At 39.6% G+C, this 26531-nt stretch overlaps 1 protein-coding gene across 1 annotated transcript in view; it reads right to left on the bottom strand.

The window, feature by feature from the left end:
- PRKAR1B (protein kinase, cAMP-dependent, regulatory, type I, beta) overlaps positions 1-26531 on the bottom strand; it is a 101225-nt gene that overhangs the window by 72797 nt on the left and 1897 nt on the right. The window contains exons 2-4 of the mRNA XM_010570250.1: positions 25555-25761; positions 12683-12853; positions 8723-8814 (exon numbers count right to left, since the gene is read on the bottom strand). Coding sequence (XP_010568552.1) covers positions 8723-8814; positions 12683-12853; positions 25555-25734 — 443 coding nt within the window. The 5' untranslated portion in view covers positions 25735-25761. The remainder of the gene's footprint in view (positions 1-8722; positions 8815-12682; positions 12854-25554; positions 25762-26531) is intronic.

Raw genomic sequence — 26531 nt, forward strand, 5'->3', positions numbered from 1 at the left:
GAGGTATTCACACCATCTATTTCCATCGTCTGACTGTCCAATGACTAGTAAGGGAAATTAAGGTGCAGTTTTGCCATAACTTAATTTGATTTCGGTCGCTGCTGCTGCCAAAAGGGAAGGTCCTGCCCTGCCCTGCCCTCTCCTCCCTTCAGCTAGCCAAAGTATTTCTGCAGCCAGGTAGGGGGTGGGAGGAAGGACCTGATCTGACTGAAAACTAACCCTCCAGGGGAGGATCACTTTTCAGAGAGCTGATCTGGCTAACCTTGACCATGAGAGCAATAGGAACATGAAGCCAAGATTTGGCACTCACTGTGTTACTTCCTCCTTTGGTACCAGCTCAGAATTTGGCTTAAATCAATGGTGAAACCATACCCTGAGGCTCTTAACTGAGGTGTTTTGAGCACCAGCTAACTTAGATGCCTACAGCAGGCAGAGTAAATATCCCCCCTTAACATCCATGTGGTTTTAGCACAACATGGACTCCAGGAGATACAGAAATACTAATGCAGTATCATGGAAAGGGCATTTTTCTTGCACTGTTCTGCACACCGTAGGCATATATGAAGCACAGGCAGAAGCCAGATCTGTGTTTGTTTTTCAACAAAAGAGTTAAGTTACAAATGCAAGGAAAATACAGGATGTGTAATGACTATGTCATAGCTGTGGCATCCTGTTTCTAAAATATCTTGCTCCTGGATGGTGCCGTCTTAGGTTTCTTCCACATGTATGAGGCTTTCCAGCTGGCCTGCAGCCAGTGCTTTAATAAAACATGGTATTATGCAGAAGTGAATAAAGCTTATAGCAATAATAATGTCCTTGAAATTCACTAATCACCAGAAGTTTCACGAACATTTTAATATGAGATCAACAGGACAACAACTAAAATTCATCTGTTAGCTATGGAAAACCACTTTCCTCATGTTAGACTATGCCTGTACTAAAAAAACTACCCAAATCATTATTGACCTGGATAAAGAGTATGTCTTCTGAATTTGAAGACAATACCTAGCTGTAAAAGAGTTGCAAGCACTTCAAAAAACAACATTAGGATGTAAAATTATTACAAATTGAAGAAATGGTCTGAGAAAAAAGATATGCTTTCAATAAAGACACAACAGCTAAGTATATTTGGGTAGGAATAATCAATGGTGTAAATACATGGTGAAGATTCACTGCTAAGGTAGCATTTCTGCAGGAAAGGATCCAATGATTCCAGTGATCACATGCTAAGTAGGAGTCAACAATATCTTGTTGCTGTGAAAAATATAAACAAACAAGAAAGAAGTGGACCAAGTGGAGAAAGTTGAGAACAACAAAAATGGTCAGTGGTCTGAGGAACCTGGTCTGCAAAGGAAGATGGGGAGAATTGGATTCATCTAGCTGAGAAAACAGAAGATCTGTGAAATAACAATAACCCTTCAAATAGGTTAAAAAAAAGAGAAAAGAAAAATGTATAGAGGAAGAATACACCAGTTTCCCACTACTGAGGATCCAAGAATTCCAAAAATAGAGCTAAGAGACTTCTTCCATCCAGAGGACAAACTAAATTATGTTCAAAGAGATTTGCCTAACCTGTTCTTAACAATTATAGATTCTACAAGCTGTTGAAGTATCTTTACCACTAGAAATTATTACTACGTGTCTAGTTTACATCCATCTTGTATAATTTAAGCCTAATTCTGATGTTTTGTCTTCACAGAACACAGATACCTGATTACTCATTTCCCTTCTGTGGCAGCCCTTAATTCAAGTTAAGAATGTTATTGTGTCTCAATGCTGAGGAAATCTTAATTTGGACACTAATGTCTTTCAAATAGCATATGTTTATGCCCAGTGAGTCCCTATAGGACCCTACTTTGCCACCGGTCACGGCTTACAAAACTGCCTGAATTGCAGAACACAGGTTACTTAAAATACCTTTGTAATAAGGTAGCAGAACATTTTTCTGAAATGCTAACAGCAAGATGATGGTATCTACAACTTGCCTCCAATTTTATCTACAGTATCACAGCAGCATGTGCTCTCCACAATGTTTGGGAGGATGTTGGGAAAAGGGTAAGAATTTTTGCTTGAGGAAAGCTCTTGGTTGGCTTGCATGCCCAGTACAAGTGCCAATTTTCATCTTTACGTCTTGGCCGTGACAAGCATAGAAAATAAAAAATGCCCTTTATTCTCATACCTTTGCCATGCAGGCAACACACAAGAGTAAATGCAATGCTGTATGTTGCTGTAATAAATGCAGCAGTTTTTTTTACTGTTTAGTTCATTTGTTGTTGCTTTTTTTGCACCTTTATAAAAGCTCAATATTCTAGTAAAAGCATTAAATACAATTTCCTGACTCTGTTTCCAAAGCAGTCTCACACCAGTATACTGTTCAAACAAACCAGTTTATTATTAATCCAAGTAATAAAATACACAAAAGTATTCTGAAAGCTGTTGTAGGCATTACAGCTGCTTGTACATTAGTAATAAAGAATAAATGCTTGTAATAATTATGACATTAGCGAAAATGCCAAAAGTGGAGTCTGGAAGTGCATATTAAATATTTATCTACTCTCTTTACTCCTTGATGAACAAGTTTTACATAGCTTTTACATACAAGTTTTACCTAGCATTTACATACAGATATGGTGAATGTTTAACCATTCCACTTATTTATGTGGTCAGGAGGCTGCCGAACTTCTGAACAGGGACTGGCAGACAAGGCTTGTGACTCACAGCAGAGCAGGCAGGCACTGGTGACATCCTGGAGCAAGGACTGACACTCCTGCTGCTCTCAGTCCTGCTCTCTCACCCACTGGTTCTGCTTCAGTTATATCTCCTTCTCCTCCTTGACAGTCATCAGCTTCGGGTCCAACTTCCATTCCCACAGCAGGTCACCTCTGAACCGTCTCACTGCCCCCGTCTCAGTGGCTGCCCCTGTCCAGTAGAGATAGAACATCCTGTCAATAAAATGATGAAAAAATATCTTTTATTTTTATCCAGAGAACAAAAATGAACAATCTCTTCCTTTTTTTTCCCCCTTTACTCTTCAAGATCATGGCAAAGCCAAGTGGGTGTACTTGTATTCCAGCATTACATGCTGAACCGATAAAAATTCTTACTAGCTACACTGCCAGGTTAGAAGAGATTAGGACAATCAGACTAGCCCCTTGTCACCCATTTTGACTTTATACACCATTTCACAACTAGGAAGCCTTAGAGGTTGTTAATCTGCTGGATATCCAAGAGTGGGAGAGGAAATAAAATGCTGCCAAGTTATGGGTGTAATTCTGTCTTTGCATAGATAGAAATCATTCACTGCCTGCTGACTGAACAAAACCAAAGCAGCAGAGAGGGCATCAGTATCACGCACGCTGCCTTGCTGATTTCTCCCATATGCAAAACTCTTCAGTGTCACAGACGAAAAGAAGGGGGAAAGTTTATGCAAACAGTCTTCAGAATGGATCTGAACCATGAGATCACATTGGAACCAGGAGGGATAAGATCAGCAAAGAACTTCTTCCCCTTATTCAGCCATTAGAATCTATAGCACAGGCCACCTAAGACAACACTTGAATGTTATTAAGTGTAACTTCTCACCAGCATTCTAGAGGGACATTACAAAGACAGATGCACCTTCTGAAATATGCACTTCTGCAAGGTCTGTAATTTCATCTTTTTATTACGTACAAATGCCATAACGAAGGATTTTATTTAATTTTATTTTTTTTTTGCTGGGACTTCCTCCTGGATTACAGGTGCAATGAAGAGCAGAGAAACAAGATGGCTTCTGCTCTCAACTGACATTAAAGACAAACTGTTGCAAAGAACATCATCTATAAAAAATATATTTATGTTTATAATGCAAAAAATCCCTCACAGTTAATGTTGCCATTTCGCTTTTCCCCAGTATAATGAAAGGAAGGGTGAATACCTCTTACCTGGCTGAACATCCAGCTCCACTGATGTTTTCTCTCAAGGCTGTTCATCCTTGAAGAGGCTGCAGAGCAATTCCTAGTTCTTCTGGATGCACAGCCTGCACAGCGCTGTCTTCTGTATCAGAAGTTGTTCTGTGGTGTGAGGAGCATCTTCAGAGTTGTCACATGAGAAGCTGTTTTGCAGGACTGCGCATATATATATATATATATATAAGGCTTTGGTGAGCACCAAGCCAGGACCAGAGTTGCTGATTTTGCAGTGATCATAACTAGCAGATCTTTAGAGTGCTCATTGCCTGGGAAAACTGTCCTCTTGATGGTCATCTCCACAGCTTCTGCATGTTTGCACACCAGTATAAACTATGCTTTTCCAGAAAATTTTGCTGTGGTTACATCTGAGCTTAATTAACATGCTCCACTGCCCACCTAATGAAACCCTTTGAGCAGTCTCTTCCAAGAGTTTTTGAGTGGAGTCACAAAGGAAGTGGAGTACAGCAGAAACACAGAAAGAAGGACAAAACCCCCATGTGAACATAAGCTAGCGAATATGTCATCATATGGGGTAGGAGAAAGGAGGAGAGAGAAGTTAAGAGCACACATGCCTAGGGACCTGCAGGATGATATAACAGCACTATCAAAATCCAAGCCTAACTACCCAGACATTAAATGCATCCTACCTGCAGAGTAAATACATCAAAGCCTGAAACAAAGTGAAAGGGCTTTGTCACACATCCCAACCAGGGAAGCAAACCCTATTAAAGCACATAGGACATAAGGCTACTCTGAGAAGACTGCAACTGCGGCTGGGCTGATAACAAGACAAGAAACAAGGATGAGCCCAAAGGCAGGCACACTGATACACCTCCATGCACTCTCTGCAACTCACTAAGCTGTTTAGTTCATAGTTGAGCCTATCACCCCCTTAACATCCTTCTTTTCCCCACAGCTCATAGATATTTACCCTGTCTGTATTTCACAGAAATTTTTAATATAGTCCAGTATTTTTGTTAGATATGCAATATGTTAATAAACCATCAAAATCAAACTATACCTATTAAAACACAATAAGAAATTAATTTTGTGAAGACCTGATGTTGCTTTAACTTTTTACAGCTAATTTCTCATCAATTCAGACAAATTTTGGATAACGAGTACATGACACATCCACATAAATCTGAGGATTTGCTGTCAGTGAGCGTGTAACAGACCAGCTCTAGGCAAAGGAGGACGCACATAAAATATACATCAGGTGCACATGTGCGGAAACACAATTAAAAGCCACACATTCCTGGTTTTGCAAATAAGAACAACAGCTCCCTTAGAGTTAAAAACACATTTCCACTTCAGATAATGGGCATTTTGCCACTGACTTTGAGAGAACAAGGACCCTACTCCAGAGTTTTATCAAGATCTTATTGAAGTCAGTGGAAAAGTCTCACAAGAAAACAGTGGACTGCCACATCATTTTGCAGAGCTGCACTGTTCTTCATAATATTAGCAACTCTTGAAATGAATGTTTTGGCAAAGGTTGCTGATAACTAGCTCTGCTGCTTTTAGTGCTGATGCAGTTACAGTTTCTCTTTTATTGCGCTTTTCAGTATGATTTTACACCAGACACTCTGTGTATGTGTGTGTGTGCGCATGTGTGTACGTGCATGAGATAGATGGCGACCCTTTTTTAAGCATGGCACATGAAAAGATGCTATCTAAAATAAGACTTGAACAAAACTATTTCAGACACCAGTGCAAAAAGATACTTGTTTACCTTAACCTCAGTGTGACTTCTCATGCAATTAATCATTCATATGGAATATGTGACACAGAGATAATATGCTACACACTGCCTTTATAAATAAGGGTTTATGTCAGACATAAGGACCTTCACAGCTGCCAAGCAGCAAATGCCACACAAGCCATGTGGACTGCACAGCCATAGAGCTGATTAACATAAATATCTTTTCTGAGAAGAAGGAAAAGTAAATGAGGAATTAAGCCCTGCTAGTCCATCCTTCCCCTACCTGAACACTTACAACTTGGCAAACGGTCAACCACAAAATTAAATGAAACAATGATACTGTCTTCATTGTCAAAAGCACTGAGGAAAATAAACACCAACACCACCAGTGCAGCACAGAAAATTAAATATCCTCACCTAGCTTTCCACCATTCCAAGAGGACAGAACCCAAATGAAGTCATATACCACTTACTTTCCTGAACTACATATCTGCATCAACAAGATGCAAACTAGAAGTGATGGCAATGATATGCTTCAACTTGCTGACTTCTCCACAGTTGACAAACAAAACCAGACAAGGGCAATAGCATGATGTCAAGAGTGAGCTCAGTGAAATGCAAAGAGAGAACAATTTATTCGTTCATTGCAATCCTGTCTGCAAAAGCAGAATGCATGCATCGTTCTGTGAGTTCCTTTTTTTTTCCCCAATGTCATCAATAGCTTGCCATGCTTGTCATGAGGCTTGAATGAGGCACCTAGACACACCCCTGAGCAAGGGAGATGGTGTATAGCTGAATATGTTCCAGTGCACAACCCAGAAACCAAGAAGCTTCTAAATCTTTTGACAGCAAAGGCAGTATACACCTGGTCAAGCCATAGTTTGAGAACTAAAAAAGCAGATAGTCTACAACCCATCTGCAGCGCACACATGGGAATCTGTGCACATCACTCCTAACACGTATCCATAACAGGACAGTCTGGCTGACAGAGGTAAATGGGACACAGGGAATGGATAGGAGAGACCATGACCATGATGTACAATCATCACAGTGCAAGAAAAAGCACTTTTCCTTCAGTTGTTCTCTCTCACCCTACTTTGATAACATATTACTGAAATGTCCCTTTTCCAGCCCTAAAACCTATCCTTTCAGTGCCTGTCATGTTATCATGCTGATGGTATAATTAAGATTAGCAGTTCTGTACAAGAATTCTCTGCTGTGAGTGAAAAAGCTAGAAATGTGCAAAGTTAATCCTCTTCTAATTACTCCAGAAATCTGCATGCTAATTTGATATCAAAATAATTAGGATTGCAAAGTAATTAAACTGTGTAAACACCTACAAGAGGGAGCAAAATTTGCGCACTTGGAATGTGCTTTAACTGAAAGCATTTGAGTAGCCCCACCAAAGGACTGTACTGCTGATGTTCTGCCAGTACTAAAAACGTCAGTGTAGACAAAGTCTTTGTCCTTTCTAACCACAGAAGCACAGAAAAGTAGGGTTGGCAAGGACCTCATGACATCACTTAGCCTACCTGCTGCAAGGCAGGACTGATACTACTTATGTCATTCCTGGCAGGCCAGTCTATTCTTAATGGCCTCAAGTGGTGGAGACTGCACAACCTACCAAAGCAGAGACCTCTTCCTAGTATCTGACATGATTCCTCCCTGCTGCACTTTGAATCCGTTATTCTTTACCCTTCGGCATACACAGCAGTTTATTTCTCATATGCCATTATTCATATCTAATTATAAGCTATTATCACATCCCTCTGCCCCTGACTTTTCTTCTGCAGGCCAAACAATCCCACTCTTTCTTCAGAACTGATGTGCTCTAGATCAGTGATCATTTCCACTGCTTTTTCCTGAACTTCCTCCAACTGTTTATTCTTGAAGTGCAGTGCCCAAACCCGACACTGTGTTCCAGCTGAAATGCTTCCAACACCAGGACGTCTTGCATGTTCTCCTGTTTAGTTACCCCAGTAAAACGTTAGTATTTTTAAAACAGCTTGACATTAGTGACTAACGTTCAGACCATGATTAGCAATAAGCTCCATATAGTTTTTCAAAGAACTACCAAAACTGCAAAACCATTTTATAGTTACAAAGATGTTCCTGCCTAACTATACTTCTCTGCACTTGGCTCAGTGACAATCCATCCTTCTTTTACTAGAACATTCTTCAACATGTCAGCCTAATTCTGAATTCTAGGCTTGTCTCTCAATGTTTTAGAAGCCCTTCCCATCCTCATGTCATCTAAAAATTCAACACTTGTACTCTATTCCACCACTGAGGTCATTAATGACAATAATGATGAAAACCAGACCAACCCTTCCCACACTTCAATATATCTTTCCATTAGAATGATGGACCATTGATAACTACTATTTGGTATGGCAATCCAACCAGTTTTGCATAGACTCCATAGTGGTTTCACTGAAGACATGTTTCCCTTGTTTGTTTATGAAACTGTCATACACATTAATGTCAAAACCATTACTGGAAGTCAAACTGTTCGGCCTCTGTTGTGCCTTCCCTAGCTACAAGACTTGCTATTCAGTTGTAGAAAGACATTTTCAAGTTTTTAAAAGTCATGTTGGCTGTTACTGAACTCCTTGGTCTCCTTCAGGTGCTTACATATAATTTGTTTGTTCCAGTTTTTCAGAACAAAGTAATTTGCCTGTAATTCTCTTTTACCTCTTTATAGACATTAGGCTTTTTCTTTCCCACTCTTCCAGCACTTGATCTGTCTTCCCTGAGTTCTCAGAAGTAACTACAAATGCTTCTGAGATTGCTTTAGCCAATTCCTTAAGTAACCTAGAATAAAGTTAATCAGGCACAGCTGATTTGAAAGTATTAAATATGTCTGAATACATTCTAACTTATTCTTGCCCTTTTTTAGCTTGTGATTTTACCCTCCATCATAATAACTTAAGTGTGTGTGAGGGTGCATCTAGTATGACTCAAAGGCATCAGTGAGAGTACTTCTGATCCCTGTGTTAAAATTTAATATAATTTCTTGTCCTCAGGTCAAGCTATAGATTCCTTTAAATCATAAAGTACCTCATACCTTCGTTCATTGTCATCAAGATGAGCAAAGAGCACGTTCTTGGAGATGGCCTTTGCCAGAGCAGTCATAGTTTTATAGTCCTTTGGAATAACCTGTATAGAAAAGAACAAAGGGTAATTACATGCCTGGTTGTATTTCTTCATAGATCTTGAAATCTATAGAAAATTCCACTATTTAAGATAATGGATGCAATTTGATTTCAAACACTGAGACAGGTTTAGGCTATAATATAAAGCCACTAGGAAAGTAATAAATTAGTTTTGATAATGTGAGGATAAGAATTTATGTTCTCAATATGACAACCAGAAAAGAAATATAAGATCTGGGATGAGTGAGGAGAAGGATAACCATAAAATACTATAATTAGCAGGTACTGGCAGCTGTGTAGTCTCCTTTCAAATCTTTTGGACTGAGGAAAACATATTTCATATTCTTCTTCCCCCACAAACAATAACAGAAGCAACCTACTTTTCAAACTAGAGAATGAGCAACATTTCTTTAGGTAAAAGGTAAAAATGTGTTGATTACATCATACTTTTCAGTACTGCTCGTGGTATAAGGAGCCAAGCTCCTGAGAGGCCCACCTGGGTCAAAATCCTTCTCGTTTGCCATGAAACAAAGGCACAGGACTTGCATTTGAGAATGAAGAGGCATTTTTATTTGTTAATTGGAGAGGTAGCAAAAGTCCTGTTGCACATGAATTTGTTCAAAATAGTTGTTGAAATTCAGGAGTATGTTTTCATACTGGGTGAAGTTTTTTATAAGACTTTTGCAAGTTAGACCTTCCCTTTTGGTAAGCATTTTGGTAAGATACTAGTAAAGGCACTGTATCTCTGTATTTGCCAAGCATCTTTTTCTGCCGGTCAAAGACTCTGTGATTACGAGAGACACAAAAAATCTGTAACAAGGTTATGACTTGTAAAATATGTTCTTTGACTTTAGTAATGTGATTTTCCTTAATAGTTTCATTATAACAAGGCAGAATCAAGCCTAGCAAAAGTTTTATGTGTTAAATAAACCTTACTCCAATCTGAAAATCAACATCTGTTTGCCTGGTTTAATTATTGTACAAAAAAGGTCTGATAATGGGCATTTATCTTTCACATTTTCTTATGACTGAAATAGTATATCTGTCTTATTTAAGTTACTATGTATGCTGATGTGTAGGTAGTTTCCTTTCCTCATCCTGGAAAGGCAAGATGCTACCCATCAAACCAGAAGAAGGATGTCTCAAATGGGAAAACTGATATAGAACCAGTTCTCACAAAGAATTGATCTAGATTTATTTCAAGGGAAAATACTGCACTGTGAAGACCTAAAGCTAAACTCTGGCTTCAAACATCACTTACTTTGACTGCTATAGTCATTAGACTGTTCAAATTAAGTCTAGAGAAGCGTGTATGTATAAACTGCATATTTGTATCATAATCTAATTTATCTAAAAGTTTAAATTCCTCAATGCTAAATAAAATAAGCATTTGGCCAGTATCTTATTCTTGGTTTTTACCCTATCAAACAAACCCTGGATTGAATTGCAGTCCTGAACCCTTGCTCTATTAAGAATACCCTAGTTGTTCAGCTTACTGCTGATGAGCCAAAAGAGCAGATAATGAAATCACTAAGACATTCAACTCCAACCTTTCTGGCTGAATATGGAATAGCATAGACTTGCATTTCTCAGTCTAAATCTGCAGCAATGAAAGCCACAAGGCAGAGACCGAAGCGGGTCTGTTGGGGCAGGGACACAGGAAACACAGGAGAGATTCTTTAGGTGTCACAGTAACCAGGCATCTGACCAAAATCAAATGTTAGGAAGAATCACTTGAACATTTCTTACATCAGTCTTCCAAGTAATCACTGAATGTTCTCTTCAAGCCGATAACCCTCTTTACAGCAAGATTCCTATTCTGTTAGTTGTTAACTATATATCAGATGTGTTGACAAATAATTGTTTTCTCTAGTTTCAGGAATGAAGCAATAAAATAACCCTCCACAGAGATCTTCCTTTGTGCTCCTCAGAATGGAGCCATGCCATGTGCTTGCTCAAATCACAAAGCTAAATCTCCTTTGATTTTCTTTCCAGTGACACAACTCATTGCACTGCCTTTAGCACTACTCATGCCACAGCTCACCCCTTCAAGACATCCTTTAAATTGGCTTATGACACAGATGTGTTTCTATCCAACACCTGAATTCAATCCAGCAGTTCTTCCTGGCTACTATCTAAAATTCCATCTGTTTGCAATAGTCTAACACAACCCTTGCCTTGCTTTTTACACTTTTAAATTAGTTTCATAATTTGTCCTTTCAGTGTCTCCCTTCATTTCTGTATTCTACAAATCTCTGTCACAAACACACATCCATGGGATTCACCATGGGATTCATCTGCTGATGGCAGAAAACAAAGACACAAACCCTCCCAGTGCTAGTTCTATATTCCTTGCAGCATCTGTAGCCTGACACAAAACCATCCCCTACATTATTATTATTTAAGCTCAGTCAGTTCCTAGGAAATTAACATCATAACAGCCCTAGTCACAGAACACACAGAATATGATCTGTATTTCTTCTTCTGGTTCTTGCCTACCCATGCTACTGTCAAGGCTTATTGGCATCACTGTTGAAAAAGGAAGAAAACAAAGTTAACTTCAGGTTCCATTATAAACATAAAAGAATTACTCAAGGGTGGGGGAAGGAATATTTCCTTTGATTTACAGAAGAGTCACATGGAGCCCATATTAAGCAGAGACAAATGTGATCTCTTCATGGAAGTTTTTAAGGGGGATATTGCAAGCTGCACAGAAAGAAAAGTGTTTGAAAGTGGCTTTTAAAATATCACGCAAGTTTTTTAACAGTGCAGTGCATTAATAGCTTGACCACAGTGCTGTTAAAATTTACTGTATACTTGCAAGCATTATTTAACCGCCACAAGAATACTCCTCCATACTTGTTTTTAGGATGAAAGGCTCTCCTAATTTCTTGTTTCTTGGGACAGAAATCCCCAGAGCAGCCAGTGAACTTGTATCATAAGCAGATGACAAAAGCACATCTGACTGCAAAGGCAAAAAGTATTCTGCCAAAAAACACTGACTGACAAAATGTATTCCCATAAAGAAAAAGCTCTTTGGGTTAAAGCTACTCCAGGCGTGCACAAAAGCACATTAGTAGCATCTGTCAACCTTATGAAATGCATTTTTAGCCTAGCTTCCTAAACAAACATGACATACGCTATTGTAATGTCTGTCTTTTAATAACCTTTGAAGCTTTGGCCAGTTTCAAAAAAAATTTGCAGAGTTATTAAGAGATATCAAGGATATAACATAGCTAGATATTTTTGTGAAAAAGGCAGTTAAAAAAAGAGAAGCCCAAATTAGTGCTCCTACTGAAGAAATTACCTAATTTGGGACTGGCATTTCTTCAAAGACAACGGTCCCATAAAATTCCCCAAGTATGGTCAACAGACTTCCGAAAACCCATGGGTTAGGTGGTACCCAATCAACATGGGAACAACGTGCCTGAATGGTCTAGGGAACCTAAATGACCTAGGTTAGAAGAAAACTTGAGCTAGAAGTGACTTTTTGGAAAGAAAAGGCAGGAAATGCAGCAATAGAAAAGGCTGCTTTCCAAAACTGTGAGGTTTTGACAAAACTCAGAAGCTGCCGGAATCTGTGAATATCAGGAAAATGGTTGAGAATTACCAACCCTGTCATAGGGGGAAGCAGATTAGCAGCACATCTCAAAAAAGAAAGAATAGAGAATGCTGAAGTCACATTGATGGGGAAAGTACTTAGTCGAGGAGGCAGCAAAAGAACTTGAATGTGAAGAAGATGGTCAAGCCATGCACATGCTGGCATGAAGACACCATCCTACAGGCTGACCCATGAGTCCAAATTATGAGCAAAATGTGAGTCACTTGATTGTCCTATACATCTCAGAATCAGGTAGACTGTTACACATTACCTTTCTGACATAAGAAACAGCATCTTCCTCAGTGTACACTTCTGCACTGACCCCCCCTCTCCTGCGTCGGGCTTTTACCACTGGGTTGGGAGGAGGAGGGGAAATCTCATCATCATGAGAATCAGACTGGGAACTGGATTTCTGCCGAGCCAGTATTTGTTTGCATTCTTCCTGCAAGGCAAAAAGAGACAATGAAACATCTCTTACCCATGTAGCTAACTTGCTGGATATATTCAATTCACTCTTCTTTTACAACTGTCAGCAACCCCTTCACTTCTACATATGGATGACTGTCAATTTACACGTGTACTGCTGAAAGAAAATTCAAAATTTAATGTGAGCAGCACGAAGGACTGACACTAACTACAACGTGTGTACAGGTATCATCACTCCAATGCTTGACCTGTTCAACTCTTTCTTACATATAATGGAAACTAATGTATTATAAACTGCAGGCATATGTTTGCAGCTACTCCTGGCTGAGAAAGCAAAAGAACAAGCCTCTTTTGCTTACTCTCCAACATCACAGCTGTTATTTTCTCAGTTGGCTTGTACATATCTTTGTCTCTTGTACAGAGAACATATCAGAAGTCACAAATCAATATATTAAATAGGTTTCTTCATCTTGCTCTGTTTTGCAGGCTTACCATCATCAGAAAGAACAAAGATGCTCCCTACCCCAGAATTTCTGCCATATAACAGATTTACAATCAATGGGACTACTTCCAAGCAAATAAGATCCAAGGTAGGCTCCAGAGAACTGTGAAAAATGATGGCTGGCCTTGCACCAGCTGGCCAATAGGAAGGTTATTCTCCAAATTTCACTCATGGAATGGAGAATAAAATACAAAGGGGAATCCCTGAAGAGATAGTAACAAGAGCAGGAAACAGTATAGAAACCCTTCAAGAAAGGAAGTTGCAAGACTTTGTCAATTCATATACTGAATTATTTGACTTCTAAAGAATGGAGACAAACAAGATTACCCATAATTATAGTATTTTTCCAGAGCCCCATCTCCTATTCTTTAGCTTCCTGGGATTCAAGGGAAAGCACACAGGAGTAAAATTCCCTTTGCATCATCCATGTCTATCAGCCAAAGGAACGGGGGCCTATCTGCTCATTCCCAGCCCACCTCCTCACCCCCTGGTACCACCTCAGCCTGGCATCCTGCTCACAACACACCACACTGCCTTTGCTACTTCTTCAGTTCCTTCTTAGCTGGTCATTCTAGTCTTTGCTGACCCTGCCTACGGCAGGGGAGAACTGGAGGTGGGATGGACCACGTGTCCTGTCCTCAGCTTATCTCATACAGGAAACCAAAGGGCAAGTGCAAGAGAGACATGAGCACTCTAAGGAGGCAACCCATCTTGTGCAGCAGTAGTTCAGTAATTTTATCTGATGTCATCTATTATATTGCCGTAGGCAAACAGTCTCAGGGTTATGTTGATCGACATAGACACAGCCAGCTATCATCCAACAACTCCCTGAAAAACTCCAGTGTTTTTGAGACAATTCAGATTAGCGGTGTTGCAGGCTATCCAAAAGAACACGCAGTAATGCTGAGGTCCCTGCGTACAGAATAAAACCAACGTTCCTTTGACAGGGATGCCAGAACCTGGCCTCTGTCTTACACAGTTAATTTCCAGTGAGACTTTCCAGTCAGAGCTAATACGTGGAGTCAGTGGAGGAGGGAGGATCTGGGAGCACCAGCGCTAGACATGTGGCAGATTACCAACATAGCCAGTTGGTCTTATTGACAGAGGAAATGAGTTATAGTTAACTCATCAGGTATGACACCAGAAAAGAGCGGTACAGAAAACTGGCACAAGTTCACAATTTTTAAGCTTGCAAGAAAAACAGATGATTAATATATGTTTTGCCATTGATGTTTACAAATGTCTGACAAATCCAGTCATGCCACTTGTCTTATTCCAGTTTCTTTCCTCACCGTCACTGACGTTGCCCCTTTCATTCATCTAAAGAGCCTCTGACACTAATCTTTGAGGTATTATTGCTACTTGAAATAAATAACTAAATAGTATTTCCCATGCTGCATAATTCAAAGTAACAAGTCACATTCTTGTTTTGATTAAGGGACTCCTGAAATACGTATGAGACAAGCACAGAGATAAAATGTAGAGGGCTGGCTAAAGATCTGAATTGTCAAGATCCTGACCTGCCTCAGAAAGTGCCAAGTTCTTTCCAAGATCAGTATTTTTTTTAAATTGGGATTACAAGACTGCAACTCCTGGGCCATAACACAGTTGAGCTAGGTGCTGTAACCAAAAAAACAGAAAAAAACCTGATTCGGATGTATTAAATCCTTACTGAAACTTTTTCATTTCCAATTCAAATTTCAAATAGCAGCACCGGATATGTAAAAAATGACTCAGCTAGATTTTCCTATCATATAAGAACTGCAAGTCCTATTTAAGCATTCTCACCAACTTCTTCCCTACTCCCGACTGTCTCTAGCTTCCTCAACTACAATTATGCACTTGTAGAAACACAAATATTTAAAATACAAATATGTGTGCTACATACTAGCTTTATATTTAATATCTAGTCATCAAAACCAAACCTATGACTGAAGAATTTCAAATACTATTACTGGCTCTTGCAGCTTATGTATCTCTTTGATAAGGTTAACATTCTCTGTTTATATTAAATGAACACAACCATATGCACCTTCTTCATAAGGTTAACTGAAAGGTAATGAAGACCTTTCTGGACAGCAAGCAGCTGAAAGTATACTAAAAAGTAACTACAACAAGAAGGCAGTCAGGTAACTATTTAATGGTATGCAGCACTTACACAGTTCTTTTTATACATAGCATATTTACTTATAGAGAAGAGTAGTAGTTTGCCCCATTTGAATATCAAATACACACTTCTTTTTCTGTACACATTGTATAAAAGGCACTTCCAAGGAATTAATAAATAATATCTTCTCAGCCCCAGCACAGATTTATACACGAAAGAAAGCTCAGTGAGATAAAATTAATATCACAAAGCATGCTCTTAAACCCAAATACCTTTTAAAGCCAAAAAGATATTAAAGGATTATAAAGTGAGTTACCATATGATTCATTTTAAAAGGAAGTCTCTTCACTACAAACTCCTTTTATATAAACAGCAGATAGTTGACTGGCTGGCTTTTCCATATGCCGCTATTTGTAGTCTAGGTAGGATTTCCATTACTGAACTAAAGAGTGCCTTTTGAAAATAAAAGCGTATGCTCTGTCCTGGGTTAAGCTTTCAAAAAGCCGTCTTCCATATATCCTGGGGTAAAATTGCATAAATACAGCCAATATTTTAAAGGAGGAATGTACTCTCTGAAGAACAGTTCTTCAAACACTGATCTTCAGACACAGCTTGATGTGAATGCTTGTGCAGAACTCACTTTCAAGTAAACACCTCACCATTTTTTGTCGTCATGACAACAAGCAATCTCACTCTCTATTTGGATGGCACAGATAATTCACAATCATATTGCCCAATTATGTCCACCTTAAAATGAGAAAACACATGGAGGACACAACTGCAAAACAGTGTAGTTGCCTTTGAGCAAGCCCCTGTGAGCATCTTGTTCTTCCCTTCATACCAGTATCTGCACTGGCTTCAGTGGAGATGCTCCTGACTTGTAGGACATATATTTGAGTGCCCTTGCTCGGCTTTCAGCTGCCAGCTGAGGAGGACACAAGTCTCACGCTGTCCTGTGTCACACCTACCAGCCCCACTGGACATCGCACATAATTTAGGGAGACTTAAATGGCAGTAGGGGACCATGTGTGCGCCGCTGACTTAAGCCTCCAGTGTCACTGCCACAGTCCAATACAATGATACATTAACACACCCTAAATCTACAAACCAACACTGTTGTGTGACAATGGCACCCTATTTCATATATAAATAATCTAATCCTACTTCTTTTCAAACCATGGTGTAAATGACCAAAACCCTAACTAACGTTGTGAACAGAAGTCTTTCTTGGGATTTCTCGAGGAGATGGATGGAGAAACTGGAATACCATTACTGACTTCAATGATAATAAACTGGAAAGAAAAGAAAATATACCATCATTGCCTCAAATTAAAGGAAAGAAGAACCAATAAATACCACCGCAGTGACCCATTTACCTTTTGAATGTTCACCTTTGGCTAAGACATTTGTGCTACAAGAGGCTGAGGTATAAAACACAGGAATTCAGCATGCTGTCCTCAGCATATGGGGTCATTGCCTTTCCTGATTAGTGTTTCCACAAGTTTTTAATGAGTTTAAACACTGCAAGTGAAGCAGCCACAATGCCAAGACAGTTTTTAGGTTCACCCTTCCTTTCAGACTGCTGCTGGAGAGCACCCGTGCTTCCTGACCCAGAAGCTTTCTTCTCTATTAGCTGGAGCATTTCCAAACAGAAATTCTCTTCCGTAGTTCCTCTCCCAGTCTCTCCTTTCAGGCTTTGTCACCACCTGGAAACTCAGATGTTTCTGCTGAAGGAAGGACAGCACCTAAGGAGGCTCCAAATCACTGTGCAGCTTTACAACAACATCCCAAGGAGACTTTTAAAAGCAAGTCAGCCGTCCGTTATCACTGCTCACTATCTCTGCTGTGCCTCCTACAATTTATTCATTGCATTCAAAAGCAACAACACACAGTACACTCTGAATGAAATATTTTTTTCTTTTTTTTTTTTCCTCAAGCGCACTCATAAAGTTTTCTGACTGATAGACCTGGAATCTGCTTTCTATTTATCCACAGAAAATGTGCAGAATAGTTCATGCGCATGTAACTAATCTCTCTTTGCACTGGAATTGACCCAGAGGAGATGCTCTCAATACAGGAAGGTTTCTAACACCACCCCATCACTCCTGGAGGCTGACGTGATGGTTTATAGCAACTAATAAAGGCCAAAGGCAAAGCACTCCACTTTGTTGGAAGCACAGGACTGACTGATGCCATCATTGAAAGCAGGAGAAATTTGGGAGGTCTTAACAGACTTTCCAGTCTTATTTTTGCTACGATGGACAATTCTACTATTGTTATGATCATTTAGCCCTGTAATTAGAGACTTTTCACCCAATCTCAACTATTGTTCCACTTCCTTCCCGACGCGAAATGCCACCTCTTCTTCTACAGCATCACTAAAAAATATCTTTAACGTCCACCTCTCCTACTAACATATTTATCCACTCCGTAGTTATCCACCGCTTCGACTACTACTACTGCGTCCTCAGTGGCCTCTCTGCATCTCAGTTCATTCCCAATTCCCAGTCTAGGCAAAATTCTCCTGCCAAAAACCCGCCTACTCTTCTGCCGCTCTGACTGCATTGCTCGCCTTCTTGAGTCCCTTTACTGGCGTCCTTTTACCTCCTGCAACATGTTAACACTTCTTGTCTTCCCCTCCAGTGTCTTGCAGTATCTCAGCCCATCACCACCTCTTCCGTACTTTCCTACATACGCCTCACAGTAAAGTAAGAGAGGCTATGTTACAAAACACAGACCATATTTTTGAAACTTAAAAGCTTATATAATCAAAGAAACTGTAGCCAACACTTCCGATGTTTAAAATCCAGCCAAATAACAATGTATGCACGCATACCTCGTATAAGAAGAAACATGCCCACAGAAAAGCTCTATTTCTACGAGACAAATATAATTTAAACTAAAATACTAAATATTATGCCATATTTTTCAGCAACAACCAGAACACCTAAGTCACTCTGAAGTTTTTCATCACTGGGTATGTGATGACAAAGCTGCTTATTTATTTTTCATTCCAGCCTTCTAACACAGCAGACCCTTAATCCAAGAGAAACATCACCAATCTCAGTGAGGCTTACATGTAAGAGGCAGAAATGGACCATCAGAGCATAGGAAGAGATAGTTGATAATTGAGGTTATCAACAAAGAGGGAATCATAAATGCTAGCACGCCATTTTGATCCTTAAAATACTTCTGTTGTGTAGGCCCACTTAACATTCAGAAGCATACTGATGCCCTTAGATCAAATGCGCTGTTGACAGCAAGGATAGTTATACAAAATCTTGTGTTCCCTCAGTCACTTCAGAGAGGAAATTATCTTTAAAACATTTCTACATTTTCTACTCTTCAATAAAATTCTACTCAATTTATTCTCTCTTCTAAGAAATTATCTGATGTTAATACAAATATGAAAACATGTGTGTGGACTGCCCACCTTAAATATACACTCAGCTTTTTTTTCCTCTATTTTATCCTCCTCCCTTCCACATGCATTTCATTTTTGAAACGCAAAACAACTTCCGTGTGCTATGAGTGCCTTCACTGGTATTAAGGCTAGATAGCAATTTGAACTGCATGCTCTGGCAAGAATCCATGTATCTCCCTTAACCCTTCAGTGGGATGCTCACAACTCATTAAGTATTTTTTTCTTCACAATTTGCCAATAAATCCAAGGTAAAATAATTATGGATACATTTTTATTTCAAGTTTCCCATAGCTCACTTTCTCAGTTCCCTAGCATCTTGCCCAGGGGTGATGGAGCTGGTGGGCTGAGCTCCTGGGAGTTGCAGATCCTCAACAGCTTGAGCTTACAAAGCTGTCAGAGTACAGCTCCAACACAGGCTGCCAAGCAGGCAACCCCCGAGGTGCAGACCTCAGCAGAGCACACTGGAAAGCAATTCCTCTGCCTATAGCATTTCAAAATCTAAGGGCCTTTTCTTAATTGAAACAAAGTCAAATCTCAAATAATCTTAAATCTGCTACAAAAACTCCAGTTCTCCACCCAGTCTTACTGGTGTCCAGTCAGACAGTCTCAACCCCCATCCTATGAGCCTAATTAAAATGAATTCATGAAGCATTAAAAAGGTATTTAGAAATAAGCAGTCATCATTTTCTGCATTTAGGAGAATATTAATGAGGAACTACTTGAAAACTAACTGAAAAACAAGAGCAAAACCAAAATTCATCCTCATATTGGAAATATGGTTTGATTTATATAATTTTTTACATAGCCTTTCTCCTTGCTATCATTCCTATTTGATGCCCCTCAGTTTAAAATAATTACTGTGAGAAGACAGAAAAGGCTTAGCTACCTCTGCTCCTCAAGTCACCTCCTACAGCTGAAAGAGAATAAAAGGAAATAATTTTGAAAAGAATTCATTGCCTTCCAGAAAAGCTACTGCCTCACCTTGGCTAAGCAATCAGTTGTAATGGAAAGGGTCGGTAGCTGTCAGAGCGCTTTGCCCAATGCTCTCACAACTGTAAAACAGAGAAAATAAGGAGGAATTGCAGCAGTACAGCCTCAAAACGTTCACATCCCTGAATGTGGAGTTTTACCTTGTCTGAGGCAAGTTGCTATGCAGTCCAACTGGCCTCTCAAAAGATTAGTGAGGGATTTGCTGAGCTGCAGACAAACAGGAGGGTAGGTGATCAGCCAGTTCTGCAGCCACAGACTCCAACACAGACACGATTTAAGATTTTTTTCAAAAATCAATTAGTAAAATAAGGCTTGAAGGCCCCTATATCTGTTTGGGAGCCTATAATAGGCTGCAGTCAGCTGGGGGCAAATATGTGTATGTACCTGTTCCTAGCTGTAAAGGCCCACTAGTATCAAGAGCTTTCCCAAAGTCTGTTGTGATCTAGTGAAATCTGTCATCAGACAGTGCCTGACCCAGCACCATTTTTAACCTTACATGAATTTGGCAAGGTATTTCATTCATGTGTTTAAACCTAAGTATGAACCTGTTTCTTTAAAGCCACTCAGATGCTTAAAGATTAACATGGATTAAGTATCTTGGTGAATGTAAAACATGATAGCTTGAGATGTGAAACAAAGACAACATCCAGACTGAGTTCCCTTTCCTTCCATCACTGCACTCCACTGCTGTTAGTTTTTGACTCTGTGAACAGGAAAGCATCTCACACTTGTAGACGTACAAAGTAACCAGGGAGCTCAGCAATGCTCTAAGGTGTTCTGCACTAGCTGGTAAAAGCACAGCTTCACTTATAACCAATTTTATTTCTTAGGAAAAAGCTTTTTTTCTCTTTCTGCTCTTATCCCCTTCACCCTCCACCCTTCCCTAAACCTCCTGCATTTAGGAAAGCTTGCCTGAGGAGTTTTAAAAATTCACCTCGTTTTTCCTTTACCTGTTCCAAGAAAACTGTCACCTCTTATAACACTGCCTGTGGCTGACTATGGCAATGACAGAAGTCCAACATGAGCTGATTTTCATCCAGCTCTCTCCAGTACTGGTATCAGAGGCAGGAGCAGAGGCTGCCCAAGCCTACTCGGAACTAGACTCACACAGCAAGGGCACCGGTGCTCCCATCACTGCATTGCTATCAGCGTCTTAGTGAGCTCAGGTATGTTCCCACATGCTTTAGCAAAATTTCTGACCACCGAGCAGATACCGCTTGACTGCTTTGCAAGCTTTGAAAGATACAGAAATATTTGTTGTATTAGTCTTTATCAAACTGCTTAGTTAATGCATTTTTTCGATAGTTTTTCCTCTGTAGGATTTTCCTTCCAATCCATAATCTCTCCTCAGCTTCTTTTAAACAAAGGAGTTATACTTCACATAATCACCTGTACTTATAAGAATGAATTTAATTGTTTTGGACAGGTTCTGGCAGAAACTCTTGACTGAAAAATTTCTTGTTGTGACAAAATGTAATACTGGGAGAGACTACTGTTGCAGTAGAAAAGCCTGATGTTCAAATTTTGATGCTCAAATACCTTTGGTTCTGAAACTCTTTATGATAAATAAATAAACTCTATTTTACCAACAGTGAATGAATTTGTAGTTTACTACACACTTCTTTTTCAGTGCTAGTTTACAGCAAACCTGTCACACAAATGCATTTATTTTTCTGACCAGGTCTGCGTGCAATACTGTCTAACATCACCAGGTGGAGCTACGCAGATAATGTCATTTTCCTTGATTTAATTACAGAGGTTATAGTCCAGGTTTTCCTAAAACTCTCATTTTGGATGGTACCTGGAGACATGCAGCATCAGCCTGGGTCCATAAAACCACTGCCAATCCACAGGAATCCAAGACAGTAAGTTCAGTATGTGCAAGAGAGTATTTCTTGTATGTGCGCAGGGCAATAGAACAGACCAGGAGAGACCTCAGGTCAGGAAGGGATCAGCAAAGACCACCTTGCTCAGCCAGCAAAGCCACTGCTCTGAAACACACTGCATGCAAAATGGCTTCAGCAAACTACTTGGTAATGCCTGAAAATATCCTGCAGGTTCCTGCTGCTTCCCCTTCTTCTGCGTCATTTTCTTCATTAGTTCTACTCTTTATAACAATTTTTTTTTCCGCTGAACAACAGTCTAGCTTAGCCTGGCAAGACAACTCCACCTTTGATCATATAATCACAGCACTAAACAGCCTGACACTAATGAAAGTTTTGCAGTCTCAGTATAGCTGAAAATACAAGGCTTTGCCTGTAACTTCTTAGTAATTAACTTTTTTACATAAGGTAAGAACTGGAGATAAAAGATGGGTTCCCTGTCTTTTCTGCTATGCCTTCTTTAGTCCTCAAGTAAACAGGACCTAATTACAGCTATTAAAATAGTGCCAGAGTTTCTTAGCTAACATCTATTCCCCTGCTCTAAAAAACCCAGTTAATACCCCTAAGGGAAAGGTTTTCCTCACCCCATCCACCAACAAAGTGTTCTATACAGTCACAGGGAAATGTAAAACAAATTATTCAAAAGAGAACTTTACATATTTTTTTAAAATCTCAGGTATCTAAACTGATTTCAAATCTTTTCTGTCCTGCATGGAATGTTAAGAGATTTTTACAAAGTAACTGTTAACATAATCAGAGTACATGTCACCTTGAAGTTCGTAGGTCACAGCATATGAAAACTGACTTGCAACCTTCAGAATATAGAAACTTAGGCTGATTCCCAGCAATTATGGGCATCTTAAGACAAGCAGGTCCTGTCAATACTAAGTGAACAGAAACATATCTACAATTATTTTCATAGTTACGTTTTTTAATACTATACTTGACATAAATAAGCTGCAAACTTAAAAAGTCATCAGGCTTTTCTTTCTAACCTTGGCACTTCTCCAGATGAAAATGATGACTACAGAATCAAATGTCAAACCTCAATCTCCAGCACTTTCTTCCTAATTATTTATTCATGTTCTCACTTTACAGCCCTCTCAGGCCGTGTCTATACTGTGAAATAAAAAATGGCCCAGCCATGGACATGAATACTAGCCCAAGAGAGTCCACATCCCTCAACTATTAGCTCATTCCCTGGCTCTGTTCTGAGCCGCTCTTACTGACTCCTGCCAAAACAAACCTGCTCCTAGACGTGTTAGACCTAAGAATTATATTTGGGCCAGTTAGTGTCGTGGGGTCAGGGGTTAGCCCCTGGCCCTTTTTCATTTAGCAGTACAGATGTAGGCTGAAGGCAATGGACCTAACTCTGATGTCATCAGAATTAAGGTGAAAAGCATTTATGATCTGGTCTGATCTTGCATATGATAATAAATCTTTCACTTCTGAGTTGATTTTATGAGATGTAGTTAAGAATTAGCAAAACGAAATAAACTTTATTTTTGTATTCACCTTTGAGGTAGCTCCAGTACATTGATGTGGATCGAGCTCTACACATTTTCCATAAGCTCCTTTTTTAACCCCTTGAAAAATATCCCACACTTTATCTCTAAACTGCCCACATGATTTTTTGACAGATAAACTGTTATTCTACTTCAGTGGAACGTGTTGTCTATTTTAATGAGTTTGGAAAAAAAAACCAAAATACCACACTTTGGTGGAAAAATGCATGACTTTGTTTAGAAAATCGTGCTTAAACGCAAAGATTTTCACTCCTCTCCCTGCACAAGACAAAGATTAAAGGAGCTAATAGCAAACGTGCCATATCAGTGTATTGCTTATTCACATACAAAAATCTAACAGGCAATTGCTAAATTCACAATTCCATTAAGATTCTTCAAAGTACTTACATATGACAAATGTCTTCTAAAAACAGGATAGAACTTATTGAAATGATTTCTTTATCTTTACAAGCCTTCCTTCAACTGTTAGTATGCAACCGATCAAGTCAAAATACTACCCTACAGCAGAAAATCCTCCACAGTGCAATTCATATCAAGATAGGCCTTGGAGATGCCTGGGCAAAGAAGTCAAACTGCTGTAGGAACAAGAACTACAGTGCTGGAAATCTCCAGAAGCATCCTAAAGCCCTTAGACTCCACAGGCTTAGCTTCCAGACTGCTCTACATAGTCAGTGGCAAGATTTTTTCCTTCTGTACTAAGCATGATATTCGCTGAATTTGATGCCTTGAGACTGGTTGATTCTAAATCATCTCCTTTCATTTTGAGACAAGTGATATCCACCAGCTTCTGTGTTTGCATCCTGATCTATACCCTACTACAGGATTCTGGTATCTGCTGTTCTCTGGGAAATAACAGGAGATTACATGAAAGAATATATAATTTCTCAAGGGTAGGAACTGACTTCCTGTCTCAATTCTGTGTACTGTGTTTAGATCAATAAAGCCAAACTCCCCAATAGAACTCCTCAAGTAATCCCACTAGCTATGGAGAATAGCCTAAAATACTACAGCATATTTTAACATTTTTTGCAAAAATGGTCTTTATCCTTCTTGCCAGGAAGTCCAGAGTTGCACACATTAACACAGATGATAATTCATAACACGGTAAAGGAAATTCAAGAGATTTCACTCTCTCAAAATGGGTCTTGGCTCTCAGAAGTTTAGAATATGCAGAACTAAGATTATTTTTTTTTTAAATAACAAGCATTACAATTAAAAAACGTCTTGTACTTCCTACCCATTCCTGATGTTCCAGACACTCTTACTGGGCTTCCACCAAAATGCAAGATTTGCATTTTTGTAAAGCTACACAAATTTGGCATATACTCACCTATACAAAAATTTATCAGAAAAGCAGACAATGAGATGTATAAAATGTTTGTATCACCTGTAATATATCAGCTCTATGTATTATTCACTAGTTATCATTGTTCTTGCTCTGTCCTTACAAAATTCTGTCTCTAGAAGGAAAAACCTACATAAAACCAGTATCTGAAGCCTACAAACTTCCGACATATCCTTCCAAAAAAGTGAATAATCCTCTTCTTAAACTAAGTATACAAATAAAGTCTCTGGCAGACTGAGGACTAACCAACAACTTGCAGCCCTGTGCTCCCATTTATTTCTGGAGAAACCCCATCCCCAGAGAAAAGTTGTGCTCACACAACATGCCATTCCTGCAAAAGGCATCCATAGGCTTTAGTAAGAATTTGTCTGAGAATGTTTTAAACTGTTTCTGCCTCTACGCTGCTTTTGAAGACAGTCACAGTATGTGAAGTCTCTCTTGGAGGATCCTGGGATAAGCAATGCAGATGGGCGAGAGCAGCGTAATCAAATGGCAAAGTGTTCAATGATTTTCAGAACTTGCTGGTTCCCTGATTTTGTTCAGTTTTAGGGGACGGTAAAACCACATCACCTGGCACTGGAATAAAGAGGGAACAGCATCTTTTGCTCTTGCAGGCAGGTTCTTGCCATAGATCAGAGCTCAGGACACCATGTAACATAACACAAAGTATGCTCGTAACATTTTGGGTCATTTTTAACAAGTACAGTTCGATGAGAAACTATAATTTTGGTGTTACGCACAAAAAATTCTATACAATAGCCAATATTATAGTAGACCAGCAAATAAAGGCTTGGGTTTTTTCTTCTACCAGCCTGTTTTTTAACAGTAGCCCGATAATTTGAAATTTAAAAGGAAATATGTACCAAAATATTTGAAACTTTTTAAACAACCTTTTTCATTTTAAAAATCGAAAATTGTAAGTCACCTGGAAATCACTGACCTTTTCTAATTTTTCAAAGTGTTCTCTGAGGAACTTCATGGGTCGGTCTGGCTTTGCTATGCAAAGGTTTACAATGCACTCTTTCAAAATCTGCTGGATGTTGTGCTTCTGAACATAGAGTTCACATCCCTTCAGGCTCTCATCTTCTTCCACATTGCAGGAAGAAGCAGCAGCAGCCATCTTCAGGCTTGTAAACAGAAAACAGACCTAGGTAAGAAAATGGTGCAAGAAAGAGATAAGAGGCAGTTCCCAAATCCTTTGTCAGAGAGATCTGGAGGAGCAAAGATATTTTAATATTGCCTGTTGCCTATTCAAGAGCTATCGATTCTGAACGTTTTAATGTTCTGGGGCTGTAGGTGGAAATGCTGAACCATGTCATCTTTGTACGACCAACATAGCAGTAAGTACAAAAAGAGCATTTTACCTCCCAGACGGCAGTCAACCTTTGGAAATAACGGTGTGATTAATTGTACAAGGCCACGAGTTTCAAAGACAGCTATTAAATGACGGCGTAAAGCCTTGCTTTCCTATCCCCTTGGGGACTCCTTGCCCGTCACCAGAAACCCCGTTTTCCGCAACAGAAGGATTTTTGGTAAATTTTAACATCTCCCCCGTTCACAGCGAACGACCCATTCCGGTCCCGGGGGAGATGGGGAGGAGGGGGCAGAGTGGCCCAAAGGGAAGTTTGGTAACTGGGGGGGGGGGGAAACAACCCCAAACCCCTCTTTATTTTCTAATGGAGCCGTCATATGCTGGCCGGGGGAAATAAAGAGGGGTTTGGGGTTGTTTCCCCCCCCCCCCAGTTACCAAACTTCCCTTTGGGCCACTCTGCCCCCTCCTCCCCATCTCCCCCGGGACCGGAATGGGTCGTTCGCTGTGAACGGGGGAGATGTTAAAATTTACCAAAAATCCTTCTGTTGCGGAAAACGGGGTTTCTGGTGACGGGCAAGGAGTCCCCAAGGGGATAGGAAAGCAAG

Source organism: Haliaeetus leucocephalus, unplaced genomic scaffold (genome assembly GCF_000737465.1).
Source record: "Haliaeetus leucocephalus isolate CR32 unplaced genomic scaffold, Haliaeetus_leucocephalus-4.0 Scaffold295, whole genome shotgun sequence".
Classification (NCBI taxonomy): Eukaryota; Metazoa; Chordata; class Aves; order Accipitriformes; family Accipitridae; genus Haliaeetus; species Haliaeetus leucocephalus.